We start from the raw sequence: 13,045 nt of genomic DNA on the forward strand, positions 1-13,045 counted from the left end.
GGCAAGGTGAGACTATTTCCCTCACTTTCCAGAAAGGATACTGAAGCTTAGAAATATAAGTGTTGAAACCACATCTAGAACCCAAGGTCAAGGTTTTGCCACTAAAGTATTCACTACCCAGATTCTGCCTCTACAGAGGAGATGCATAGGAAAGAAATAGCGAACTTGGTATAAGTTCCCCCATATTTAAAAAATACTCCGAATAAGGCTCTTTAAGGCTTCCGGCAGGGACATTTTATTTTTTGGTTAAAGCCACATTGATAGAAATGCCATAAAAACAAACATGTAAACAAGGTATCAGAACTTTGGTTCACTGAAACACCTCACACCTAAAACATCTGAGGTACAAAGGCACCTTGCTAGGTGCTAGACAGCCTTACTCTGCTGCAGCCACTCTGACCCAAGGTGGCCAGAGGTGGCACAGGCTGACCAGAGAGGTCGGGACCCAGGTCACCCAGGACCCTCCCCAGTCGGCTCTCCCTTTGCTCCAGACAAACATTCACTCCAACAAAGACCTGAGTGACAGGGCCTGGAAAATACAAAGGTGTCTGTCATGTGGAACTTGAGGACGACATGGGCTGTGGGGCCGGGAAGGGCAGAAAAGGAAGTCAGTCAACTTCTGTTGATCCACATGGCCTCAAGAATTCCTGTCCTCGTTCATGGAACCACTTATTGGAGACTGTGAACAGAAAGAAAGTATGTTACAATCCTGTTGGTTAGTTTAGCAGCCAAAATGAATGACTCCTCCATGATGAATCCTGCACTGGGCCCTGGGACTCAAACTTGAGTAAGATATGGTCTCAAACCTCAAGTTGCTCATGAGCTGGTAAGGAAAACCTATGTATAAATAGATAACTGTTCAAAGGTCTGCCCATGAAAAAAGATAAATATGTGTACATTGCCATGGAAACTGAACCAAAGGACACCTAATCATGTGAGGGAAGAGGAGACTCCAGGCTGGGACATGGTGCTGAATAGGAGTTATCCAGGGAAGAAGATGGATTACCAGATGATTCATGTATCAAGGGAGTCCAGGAAGTGGGAAGAGGATGAGAAAGACATCAAGACATGAATAACCGTGATGTGTATGAAGGACCCCAAGCAGCTTGATATTATTGATAAAGAACTAAGATATAGAAGCTAAGGATGAGGAAGTCTGTCAGGACTGTGGAGGGCCTGGATGTCAACCTCAAGACCTGTGGGTCAGCAGATCTGGTCTGTGTGCTGTGGGTAAGAGAGCAGCAGAGCCAGTCCTAGCAGTCAGTCACCTAAAGCTGTGCCTCAAATCTACAGGAACCATTATTTCATTCCTTAACACAGACTCTTAGCATGATAAATAATGCACTACTGAAGCCATAGAGCTTTTAAAATATAAATGTATTTCTTTTTAAATTTTTTTTTAAATTTATGATAGTTACACACACACAGAGAGAGAGAGGCAGAGACACAGGCAGAGGGAGAAGCAGGCTCCATGCACCGGGAGCCCGACGTGGGATTCGATCCCGGGTCTCCAGGATCGCGCCCTGAGCCAAAGGCAGGCGCCAAACCGCTGCGCCACCCAGGGATCCCTATAAATGTATTTAGTTGAAAAAAATTAAACTGTCTACAAAGCTTATAGTGATAAACAGCAATCTCCTACCCACCCACCCCTTCCCGCTGCCAAACCCCACTTCTAGAGGACACTCAACTCCTTTAGTTGTTTCTTTTGACATTCAACCACATATTTCTTTTTTTTTTTATAACCACATATTTCTAAATAACATGCTGATACTGCTATCTCTTGACTTTCAATTTTGGAATTCTTCTATACTACCCCTAAGACACATTACATCTTCTATCTCCCCAACAGAATTAAATCACAAATTTTAATTACATTATCATTAATTGGGCAGCCCGGGTGGCTCAGCGGTTTAGCGCCACCTTCAGCCCAGGTCGTGATCCTGGAGACCCGGGATCCAGTCCCATGTCGGGCTCCCTGCATGGAGCCTGCTTCTTCCTCTGCCTGTGTCTCTGTACCTGCCTATCTCTCTCTCTCTCTCATGAATAAATAAATAAATAACTTTAAAAATAAATAAATAATCATTAACTGCTTACATTATCATATCACATAAATGTTGCTCATGCCTGAGCCACCTAATAGTGTACACGGACATTTCTTGTACGATTCTTTCTTTTCCCTAAAGTCAGCATTTGCTTCATTTAGATTCTAAATGCTTAATTTTCTGTGAACCTACCACTATTATCCCCAAAACTCTCCATGAGGGTATAAACTCCTTTCTGCAATCACTTCTATCATCCTGGTTCAAGCCTCCCCCTCACTCACCACAGCTGCTTTCAGAACAAAGCTCAAAGCTCTAATTTCAGCCTCCATGGTCTGGTCCCAGCCTCGAGCCTCATCTCCAGGCCCCTGTACCATAGTCCTCCCCTTACGTAAATGACAAAGGCAGCTGGTCCCCGAACCCAACATGCTGGTTCCATGTGGGCCTTGCTTGACTAGGAGACCTCTTCCCCATTCTGACTCCATTTCTCTCCCACTGCTCCCTCAGAACCCCTACCAGAGTCTACTCTTCTGGGAGCCATCCTGGGCCATAAGCAATGCTTATGTAGCTATTCTCCTCCTTGTAGCCTCCTCAGCTCTTGTGGGCATCTCTGAGAATATTTCCAACCAGCGTCCTGGCACAGAATCAGTTTTGTGGACAGCTACATGGCTGGATGAAACAACCAGTTAGCAGGAAAAAAACGAAAAACTCAAAAAGGAAGACATCTTGGCACTGTGAAAATACAGCAGCAGGTATCTCCCAAATCAGTCTGACCAAAAGTGCCCAGGCTAATCCACTTACCCCACTTGCAGCCCACAAGCACAGGACAGGCAGCGTGTCTTGTACGGTAGTCACCTTCCCCACTCCGCAGAAGGTTGTACCAGAATACAGCTGTACCCTAGGAAAAAAAGACAGCCCATCAGATAACACCTCCCTAAGCAGAAACACTCTCACTTTCCCATGTACAAAGGGACAGGACTCTGGGATTCCAACAATACAGAAGTATCCACCCTTCATGGTGGGGAGGATATTTAATAACCAAGCTTCTCCCAAAGGACTTCCCTTCCCACACCATCTCCCCAGATGGACACTAAAGCCAAAAAGTCAGAGCTCAAGCAGGAAGGGGATAAAGCCCCTCACAATAAGAATCAAGCAGGCCAGGGAATGGAACTGAGAGACATGAACAAGGTCTGAGCTATGCTCCAAACTGTGACCCACAAAAACTAGAACTTACCTTCTTAGGCCAAATTGCAGCCCCCAGATCAGGAAAAACAGTGGCACCACCAGCTTCTACATCACTCATCTGAGAATATAAGGCAGAGAGCTTGGCCCTTGTACTCAAAGTTCTCAGAGCAAGTGAGCCACAAAGGACCCAAGTATGCAGATTACCTTTCTCTGAGCAGGAGTGACACCACTTGAAGGCTCTGGTCCACAGCTGGCCCTCCCCCCAAGAAAAGCTCATCCCATACCCTAACCCTCCTAAACCCTGCTTAATCTATGCGGTTTTATTGGGATAGTCCCATGCCAGGGGTGCTTGAGAGCCGTAGCCCTGGGGAAGACCCATATCCTGGCCATCCTCAGATGGGAACAATCTGAGACTGTACACGGAAAATGCCGGACTGATGCCTGCTCTTGAATCCCCATCCAGCCTGCGCCATACCTAAGGCACTCTGCCCTTTGAGAAGCTCTACCCTAAAGCTCCCTGCTGCTCCCAACACCATCTGTAGCCCCCACTGTGGGCTTTGTTTCTCTGGTTCTAGTGCCACCCTCACCTTCCCAGAACAGCAGTTCTCCCCGGGGCCAGCCAGGTGAGCAGACAGAGAAGGCTCCACAGGTCCTGCTTTCTCCCAGTGAGGCCTCAAACTAAGTGGAACACAAGTTCCATGGAAGGGAGGCTACATTTATGCCCACAAAGCGTGCCTCAACTCATGCCCCAGGCACCACTTCTGTCTCAGCTGGCTGTCTTCAAGTTTTTTGTCTATAATGTAATAAAACGTGGAGTTTTAAAAATATTTCCACAGGTTGCATGCCAGACAGACTAAAGAGCACTCAACAGACATATGGTAAACGAATAAGATGAAAACCTTTGATGGCTTCTCACAGCCCTGGGGATCAAATCCAGGCTCTTTTCTAGAACCCAAAGCCCCCGTCTGTCTCAGCAGCCTCTCTCTCTCCACCCGCTCTCGTCTCAATTACTACCTCTGAGTCACACCAGTCTTCTTCCATTTTTCCAACATCCCCATCTCCTTCCCTCTTCCAGGTCTCCACACATTCTCCTCTCTGCCAGAAAGCATGTTCCACCAACAAATTTCCATTCAACCTTCAAGTCTCCACCAACATATTACTCCCCAGGGAGGCCTTCTCCGAATCTCAACCCTGAGCCACTTTTTCAAGGCATTTGTCACTATGCTAACTAAATGAATTACTGGCCCTATGGTTAAAGCAAGTCCCTCATGTTAGGCTGTAAACCCCACGAAAGACCCCACATGTCCTGCTCACTAGCATGGACATAAATCTTAACTTAAACAAGACACCAAAGGAAAAGATGGCCATGGGCTGCTGTCTCTAAGTTACCTAACAGTTTGTATGCCAATTTAGAATGGGCTAAGCAGAGGGGAAAGCAAATTGCTCCTCATATAGGATGTAAACCCAATGGCCTGTGGCTGGAGGATAGGCAGCAGCTGAGAGGCAGGCCACCAAGCTCTGGGAAAACACAGGGAGCTTTCATTTAAAAGGGCCTCATGGCAGCCTCCTCACTCTTCCTCCAAGGAGGGGACTCTCCAGGGCACTCACCCCAAAAATCCTGACTAGCACTGGGCCCATCAAAAGGAGCCAGGGATATGAAAGTCAGGGGTGTGGGTAAGCACACAGATGGGAACATCTGTGTCAACTCCCTACTCCAGCCAAGAAGAGTGCTGAGGGCCAGAGGGGCCCAGCCATGGAGCAACAGCTGATGGTGTCAGCCCTGACAGGAGTGGATCTAATATAGCACTCTGGCCCAGGTTCCCCGAAGGCCCATTTATTATTGCATGCATCATACTCACGTAGTTTAAGAACGTGGCCACACGATTCCCCGTCCCTAAACGCTTGAAAGCATCTTGCTCATTTTTCTATAAAATTAAGTGAGAATGAACAGGTGGACCTGGCCCCAGTACTTACATAGTTAAGAAACGTCGCTAACCTATTCCCTTCCGTTTTGAGGCCGCTGTCAAAAGGTCGCTGCAACAAATAACAACTTTCACCCACATTTGCAGATAATTCCACCCCCCAACTCACAAGACTGGGGCCAAAAGGGTCAAGGGAAGGCAATAAGCATGTATTCCATACATCAGCCTGGACCATGGGCCATGGCTGCAAAGGAAACCCTGGCCAGGGTACAGGGAAAGGGGGGGCAGGAACCAGGAACAGCTTTCACAAAGACCTAATGAGGTCCTATGCTTTACAGGGAAATAGCCAGGGTGCACTGGGTTCCACAGGCCCCAGACTTCCTGTGCCCCTTAGACTTTTCCAGTATCAAAGAGTTGGTCCTGGTAAGGTTTGTGGGGGGGGGGGGGGGGGGGGGGCTGCCTAGTATAGAGACTGAAGTACTCAGAGAAGCTCCAGCTTTTTCAAAACAGCTGGAGCAGCGCCCTCTAGAAGTAGCCATGGTTTGGGCCTTACCCTAGAGAAGTCAAAATGTGGCTCATATTGTCCTCCCATTCCATAATTAGCAACCTGGTGGGAAAGAACAGCATCAGACCTTGTCAGCAGGATGAACAGTCCTGAAGCAGCCCATCTCCCCAGGAAGACTATCTCCCCACAACAACAGAAAACACTTGTACCCCTTAATAACCAGAACCCCCAAGTGCATCTTCTCTAAGGTGGATGGTAACTATGCCCTGCCAGCACAGGCAGACCAAATGGTTCAAATGTACCTACAGCCATGTCCAAGAGTAAGGCCACAGCATAAATGGGGTTTCCCAAACACAAGATGGGGAACCTGCAAACAGCCACTGTGGAGAAACTCCAGCCCTTTAGGGACACTCAGATGGCAGGAGAGAGAGCTTTCCTAAAGGCAGGGCGTGGCCTATGTGTTTGCAAGACAATAGGAAGGTAATCCAGAGGAAAGACAACAAACCCAAGACAGGAACTTTTTTCTTATGCTAGTTTGGGAGCTCCTCAGTACCTGACACTGCTCCTGCCACCTGTGTCACTGTGCCCTGGTTACTGTTCCTGGTGAAACTGAGCAGGGAAAATATATCCCACTCCCTTTCACAGTGGCTCACCGCATAGAGCAGTTCTGCATCCAAGTGAAACAGCAGGACAGCCGACAGTGGTCCCAGTGGGAGCCTGGACCTGAAGCAGCACCTGAGCCATCTTAGCTTCAGCAACTACCAGATTGTCATTGATTAGATTATAAACTATAAACACCTGACTGAGCAGTTTATCAGCACAATCTAAGTCTTAAGTCACAAATGGTTATTCTAGCCACAGTGGTCAGAATGAGACAAAATTCAAGATGAAGTACAGAATTTGACATGGAAGCTGACAGATAAAGTGATACCACCAATGTCCATCTGGGAACATCTGGCTACTGTTTCTTTCTGAAGCCCTAAAAACCTCTGGGGCTCAGCTATTAGTCTTCAGGAAGTTGGTATGTTTTGCATATCCTTTTTGGCGATTCCAAGAGTCAGATGTGAGATTTTGTAAAACTGGAAATAATGAAGACCTATAGACATGAGGGAGAGAGAGGGAGGGGGTACTTTACAAGAAAGAAAATCCTCCTCTTTAAAAAGAAAGCAATATGCATCAAATGTGATGTAGTGCAGAATTTGGAAAGCATGATTTTCAGTGTCCACATAATTTAAAATTTTGATATGAAGAATCAGTGGATGAAAATATACTATCATGGGCTGCTTTAGCCTTCAAGATTCCTACACCAAAAATACCTGGAAATTCTATCAACAGTGTGAAGTGGCCAGGTTCAACAGGTGGCCTTAAGGCTGAACGTATATCTAAGGAGGGAAGTGCTACAGCAGTTGATAAAGTGATATTGCAAACACTTTCTTTGGGTCCCGTTGTTGAAAACTTGGAAGAAAATTTTAAACATGACTGGAATTATCATGCCAATGCACTATGCAAAATTTGATCACCGCTTACTGCTGGAACTACAGGGTATGGCTGTACTTTCTAATATTCCCATTTGTGGGATGGGATGCTTTAAACTTGTAGATCCCTCGGAGAGAAAGAAGCTGCATTGCTATAGCAGGTTCATCTTTTTAGTTTTGGGAATCACATTTGATCGTCTGCTGATACTATTGTGTCTATACTATTTATTGTCCGCAAAGAATGCAAGTGTCATAGGAGCTTCTGGATTTGCAATCAGCTTCACCATCTGGGCAAACTCAGAACTTTAATAACAAGCAACTATCCATCAAACCTGATTCCTTGGCTAAAATTAACAAGTCAGGAAATGATAGGTGTTGGAGAAGATGTGGAGAAAGGGAAACCCTCTTATACTCCTGCTGACAATGCAAGGTGGTACAGCCACGCTGGAAAACCATATGGAAGTTCCTCAAAAAGTTGAAAATAGAGCTACCCTACAACCCAGCAATGGCACTACTAGTATTTACCCCAAAGACACAAATGTAGTGATCTGAAGGGGCAGTTGCACCAATGTTTCTAGCAGCAATGTCCACAAAACCCAAACTATGCAAAGAACCCAGATGTCCATTGACAGATGAATGGATAAGGAATATATATACATACACACACACACACACACAATGAAATATTACTCAGCCATTTTAAAAAAAGAAATCTTGCCATTTGCAATGACATGGATGGAACTGATATTATGTTAAACAAAATAAGTCTATCCAGAGAAAAAAAATTATCATATGATTTCATTCATATGCAGAATTTAAGAAACAAGACAGAGGAGCATAGGGTAAGGGAAGAGAAAAATAAAACGAAATCAGAGAGGGAGACAAACCATAAGAGACTCTTAACTCTAGGAAACAAACTGAGGGTGGCTGGAAAGGAGGTGGGGGGAATAGGATAACTGGGTGATAGGCATTAAGGAGGGCATGTAATGTAATGAGCACTGGATGTTTTATACAACTGATGAATCACTGAACTCTGCCTCTGAAACTAGTAATATACTATATGCTAATTAACTGAATTTAAATTTATAAATAAATAAATCCCCCACCCCCTCCTCCCACAAGAAAACTGATTCCTGTGAGGAAGCATTCATTTGAATCTTTAGATGTGTTGTTACGAAATTAGAAGAGCCAGTCATTTGAAAAATGGGTAATTTATGATACTGAGATCAGAGTGAAGACCAAAAACAATGGTCAGAAATTACTCTTTTAGAAAGGCTGAGACATCCAATCAGAAGTGCCCTCAATCTTAGAGAATTCCTTCAGTGTAGCATCAGATAAGCCTTCATCCAATTCATAAGAAACCCTCAATTGCTCTTTTTTTTCCCAAATGATCTAGTGCAAACACATCAACTTCAGATGAAAGAGTGTCAACAGGGAGCAGAAGAACCAACTCCTTTCCAGATCCCTAACATTCTGAGGGACCATGGAGTACAGGCTCTTGCTAGTGCCTAGGCACTGACTATACTTCAACCAATCCACAACAAATAAGCACTTAGAAGAAGGTGCTGACACCCAGGTTCCTGTCCCCCAGACCATGTAGGGTCAGGTCAAAGCTTTCAACACTGTTGGCTGGCAAAGGAAATGCCAAAATAGTTCGAAGAAGAAGGCAAACAAAAATAGGGTTTCAGCCCCTAGACAGCTATAGTCTGGGTCTTCCAGAAGAGCCTTGATTTTAAGAGTCCCTCCACAGGGAGTCCTGGCATTCAGATCCCACTCATTACTGACCTACAACATGATGAGCCAAACAAGATGGAGCCAGGGTTGTGGCAGAGAAGCTAGTCCAAGTTTTATACTGCCTTCTCAGCTGCATGTGAGATAGGGTACAGAGGGTATAGCCCGGGAGCCAGCCAAGATGGCAACAGGGGCATAGATCCCATCTAGTCTTCTCAGCCCATTGGTCCAGAGTATGGAATTAGCCAATCAAGCAGAATGCTGTCCTCCATGGTGGCCATGAGAGTCCTAACACTGGCTCTGAGAGTGGCAGATGTGTTAACAACAACAGATATGCTCCATGAAGATATGAATCACAACAATGCCAACAGAAATGAACTTAGTGCAGTGAGAATCTCTACTGCTCTTGAAATGGTGCAAGTGGGAGATGTGGCAAAAGCTCCCTTCGATGTACTTGTTTATAGAACTACTTTAAAATTAAATTAAGTTTGTGGTGCCTGTGTGGCTCAGTCGATTAAGGACCCAATTCTCGATTTCGGCTCAGGTCACGATCTCAGGGTCATGAGATCAAGCCCCATGTCACGCTCTGTGCTTAGCACGGAGTCTGCTTGAGATTCTCTCTCCCTCTGCCTCTGCCCCTCTCCCTGCTTGTACACATACCTGCACAGTCTCTCTCAATAAATAAATATTTTAAAAGAAATGCCAAAAAGAAAGAAAAGAAAAGAAAAGAAAAGAAAAGAAGAAAGAAAGAAAGAAAGAAAGAAAGAAAGAAAGAAAGAAGAAAGAAAGAAAGAAAGAAAAAAGAAAGAAAAGAAAGAAAAAGAAATGCCAGTGAAACTTCTCTGGAGGTGTCTCAGGTCAACACTTTACAACAGAACCCAGATGTTCCAATGTTCAGAAGGGAGCATGGCCAAAACTGATTTTTTTTTTTAAGATTTATTTATTCATGAGAGAGAGAGAGAGAGAGAGAGAGAGAGGCAGAGACACAGGCAGAAGGAGAAGCAGGCTCCATGCAGGGAGCCTGACATGGGACTCAATCCCGGGTCTCCAGGATCACACCCTGGGCCGAAGGCGGCGCTAAATCGCTGGGCCACAGGCGCTGCCCCCAAAACTGATTTGAACTCAATATATACCAGAGGATACATTATTAGGAGCTCTACCCAGCTGCCATGTCTTCACAATCACCTTTGAAATAAAGGCAGAAAGCCAGGGTTCCAAAGGGGCTACTTTGAAAAAAGCTCCTCACTCTCATCAGCCTCTTCAGACCTCACTTTTTCTACCAATGGATCACAGAACCCTTTATTTACCTCTAAGTGCGTATGAACCATAGGCATCAGAACTATGACCTTTGCAGATATTTATAACTCTCTTAGCAGTGTCTCTAAAACAACTCAGGATTTCAGCTTCCATAGTCAAGAGAGACAAATGGGTCTGCCATGCCCACCACTGAACCCTAGCTCCTAGTATGATACTCAGCACACAGAAGACAACCAATATCTGTTGAATGATAACTGATGGAATGACAGTAGGCATGCTTAATTCTGGCTTCCCCGTGTGAGGTCACTCCATATTCACAGCACTGTGCAGTCACATAGTTCACTGGGAAAGCTCCCCAACGCCTGGCTTGGGGCACCCTGGGAGACCATCTGCCCAGAAATGTTCCCACTTCCCAACTATAGGGGCCAGGCGTACCTGCAGCAGTTCTGCAGTCTTTACTGTCAGTCCTGTGATGTGCTGCATCCGAAGATTCACTCGAGCCACAACAGGGTCATCATCTTCCTCCAGCCACGAGCTAAGCCAAGAAAAGGAAAGTGGAGAAGGTAGCTTAGATGAGGTCTTACACTCTCCCCCTAGAGTCAGGGCCAGGACTACCAGGCAACACAGGTGTGTATTCTAAGTAGGGAAATACCAGCAAGTAGAACAAGCCAAGCCAAGCTCCCTTCAGTAGAAACTAGAAAGCCCTGTAGATAGGGTTTGAGCAGCCATCATCCCCCACCCCACCCCACCCCCACCATCACCTCTGCTAACCTTTTGGAAACTCTGTAGCTGGCAACAGTGAGGACGCCTGTCTTGGGATCACGGACAGTGGCTCGTGCAAGCTGGAAGGCAGGAAGAAAGGGCAGACTTATCTTTCTTTGCCTTGAGTGTTTTCCTAGAGAGACCGGGACCAGATCTGCCATTCAGACCAACTGGGAAAACAAGTTTTTCAGGCAGTGGCCCTAGACAAGGCACCATGATCCTGCAAGCCAGGGAAAAGCAATAGTCTGAGGCCTCCACATTCCTGTTCTGCTGTGAGACCCTGGCCATTGCCATGCTCAGTCACTGCCGAGCCCTGCTCCCACCCAGGTCTGTGCTGTCTGTAGAATTATGCCTATGGACTCTCCTTTGTCCATTCACCCATCTGCCTGGACAGATTGCCTTCTCACCAGGCATACATACCGCCCCTGCCTGAGCACCACCTTTGCTTGACCTGGTCCTTTTGAACCACAGCGACCTTCTCTGCCAAGAAACTATGATCCTGCTGCAGCACCTCCCACTGGGCTTCCACCGCTGTGAAGAGCAAAGAAGGGAGGCACACTTTCTACTCAGCAGCCTCACAAGATCAGATGGTAGAATCTAGAAAGGATCATACAGGCTGAAATATGTGACCTGCTGCCTGGAAGCCACTTATCTCACATGTATGCTAATGTACACACATCCACCAACACCCCTAACCTACCTCAGAGGCTCTGAATCTCCACAGACAGGTACAGTGATGCTCCCAGGAAGCACTTGATACTCAAAGCCATCTCTGCCATGATTCAGCTGTGTACTGTCCTAATGACCTCACATGGGTGGAACCAAAGACCCAGATACCCCCACCCCTACAGCACTTCCCCTTAATTTCCATAAATACTTAATGAGCACCTACTACGTGGCCGGTACTACACCGGGTGACCAAGACATGGGCCCTGTCCTCGTGCAATTCCGTCAAGTGGGGAAGGCAGAAAACTAGCTGCCCAACTGCAGCCCAACATGAAGAGAGCGGCAAATGGAGTCAGTTTAATGTCTGCAGGAGCTCAGTCTATACTATACTCAGGAATGGTCAGGGGGAGATCACCTAGCTGAAATACGTGCCGGGTAAGCAGGAGTTAGCCAAGTAGGGGAACATGACAGGAACAGGGAAGGAACAGCAATGCTGAGGCGCAGGGATGAAAGTGGGTGTGTGATACCATGACTGTGGATTAGATGTTAGAGGAAAGAGATGAGAATAGGCCAAAGAGGCAAGTGGGGACTGGGCCTGGAAGCAACTTTGTGGCAAATAACAAACAGAGAAGGCAGGTAAGGCACACTCACAATCAGAATGTGGACACCTCTGGGAAAGCTGAGTAACGTAGGGCAAAAGTGGTAACAAGGCAGCCAGCGAGGAGCTCAAGCAGAGATCAAGGCAAGAGTTGATGGTAGAAGGGATGGAGAGGTGTGGCTGGATCAGAAGATTGGCCAGGAGATCCCGTAACCAGGATGCTGCGCTACTGCAGCAATTTCTGGCAACCCAACAGTGTGCCGAGGGCAGAGGGCTTCCCCAAGCTCCTGTGTACGATTCCTCCTGATGACAAGTGCGGCTGCAGCCAAACCCCCTCCAAATATCGGAGTCTCAACACTGGCTTGACATCCACAAGGAGGCTGTGGGGAAGCTGTGTTCTGCTCCCAGAGACAGGCAGAGCTATTCTGAAAGCAGGCCAAGGACCTAAAAAAGCAGCTGCCAGGCATTCCCTGCAGACTAAGGTAAGCTCATGGGCCCTACCTCAAAGCCAGAATAGCATGTGTCCCTCACAGGCTCCAGAAAGGAGAGGTCAGCTTGTAGTGGCTCATGTCATGGCTTCAATTCAAAGACAAGTTCTCCCAACACTCTCCCCACACTGCCCCTGCCACACACATATGCACACACAAACCCCACATGAATACACACACAGAAATGTTTCAGTGCCTTGGCCTGAGGGACAAGTGAGGAATCTCTCAAAAGGTCCTGGCATAACAATCTCTCTCGCCTGACAACCAGGGAAACAGTTTTCTTCCTTGGAGGACTTTGCAGCTGACCCAGGGAGTGGAAAGGGTGGGTCTGGGTCCCCATTCTCCACACACTTTGGCTAGACCATCCCTCAGCAACCTCAATGATTGATTCTGGGCACTAGATGTCCTTGTACCTCA

General features: G+C 46.6%; 1 protein-coding gene across 11 annotated transcripts in view; it reads right to left on the minus strand.

The window, feature by feature from the left end:
* Positions 1 to 211: 211 nt before the first annotated feature.
* P4HA2 (prolyl 4-hydroxylase subunit alpha 2) overlaps positions 212 to 13,045 on the minus strand; it is a 33,328-nt gene continuing 20,494 nt past the window's right edge. For 5 of the 11 annotated variants that reach the window (XM_049116036.1, XM_049116041.1, XM_049116038.1 and 2 more), the window contains 8 exons: positions 11,297 to 11,407; positions 10,886 to 10,956; positions 10,550 to 10,649; positions 5,700 to 5,753; positions 5,084 to 5,149; positions 3,274 to 3,342; positions 2,841 to 2,937; positions 212 to 679 (listed from right to left, as the gene is read on the minus strand). In XM_049116036.1, the coding sequence (XP_048971993.1) occupies positions 609 to 679; positions 2,841 to 2,937; positions 3,274 to 3,342; positions 5,084 to 5,149; positions 5,700 to 5,753; positions 10,550 to 10,649; positions 10,886 to 10,956; positions 11,297 to 11,407 (639 nt within the window). In that variant the 3' untranslated portion in view covers positions 212 to 608. Of the gene's footprint in view, positions 680 to 2,840; positions 2,938 to 3,273; positions 3,343 to 5,083; positions 5,150 to 5,198; positions 5,259 to 5,699; positions 5,754 to 10,549; positions 10,650 to 10,885; positions 10,957 to 11,296; positions 11,408 to 13,045 lie in introns of all 11 variants that reach the window. The other 6 variants (XM_025432355.3, XM_049116043.1, XM_035696880.2 and 3 more) reach the window with 4 other exon arrangements.

The sequence above is a fragment of the Canis lupus genome, chromosome 11 (genome assembly GCF_003254725.2).
Source record: "Canis lupus dingo isolate Sandy chromosome 11, ASM325472v2, whole genome shotgun sequence".
NCBI lineage: Eukaryota > Metazoa > Chordata > Mammalia > Carnivora > Canidae > Canis > Canis lupus.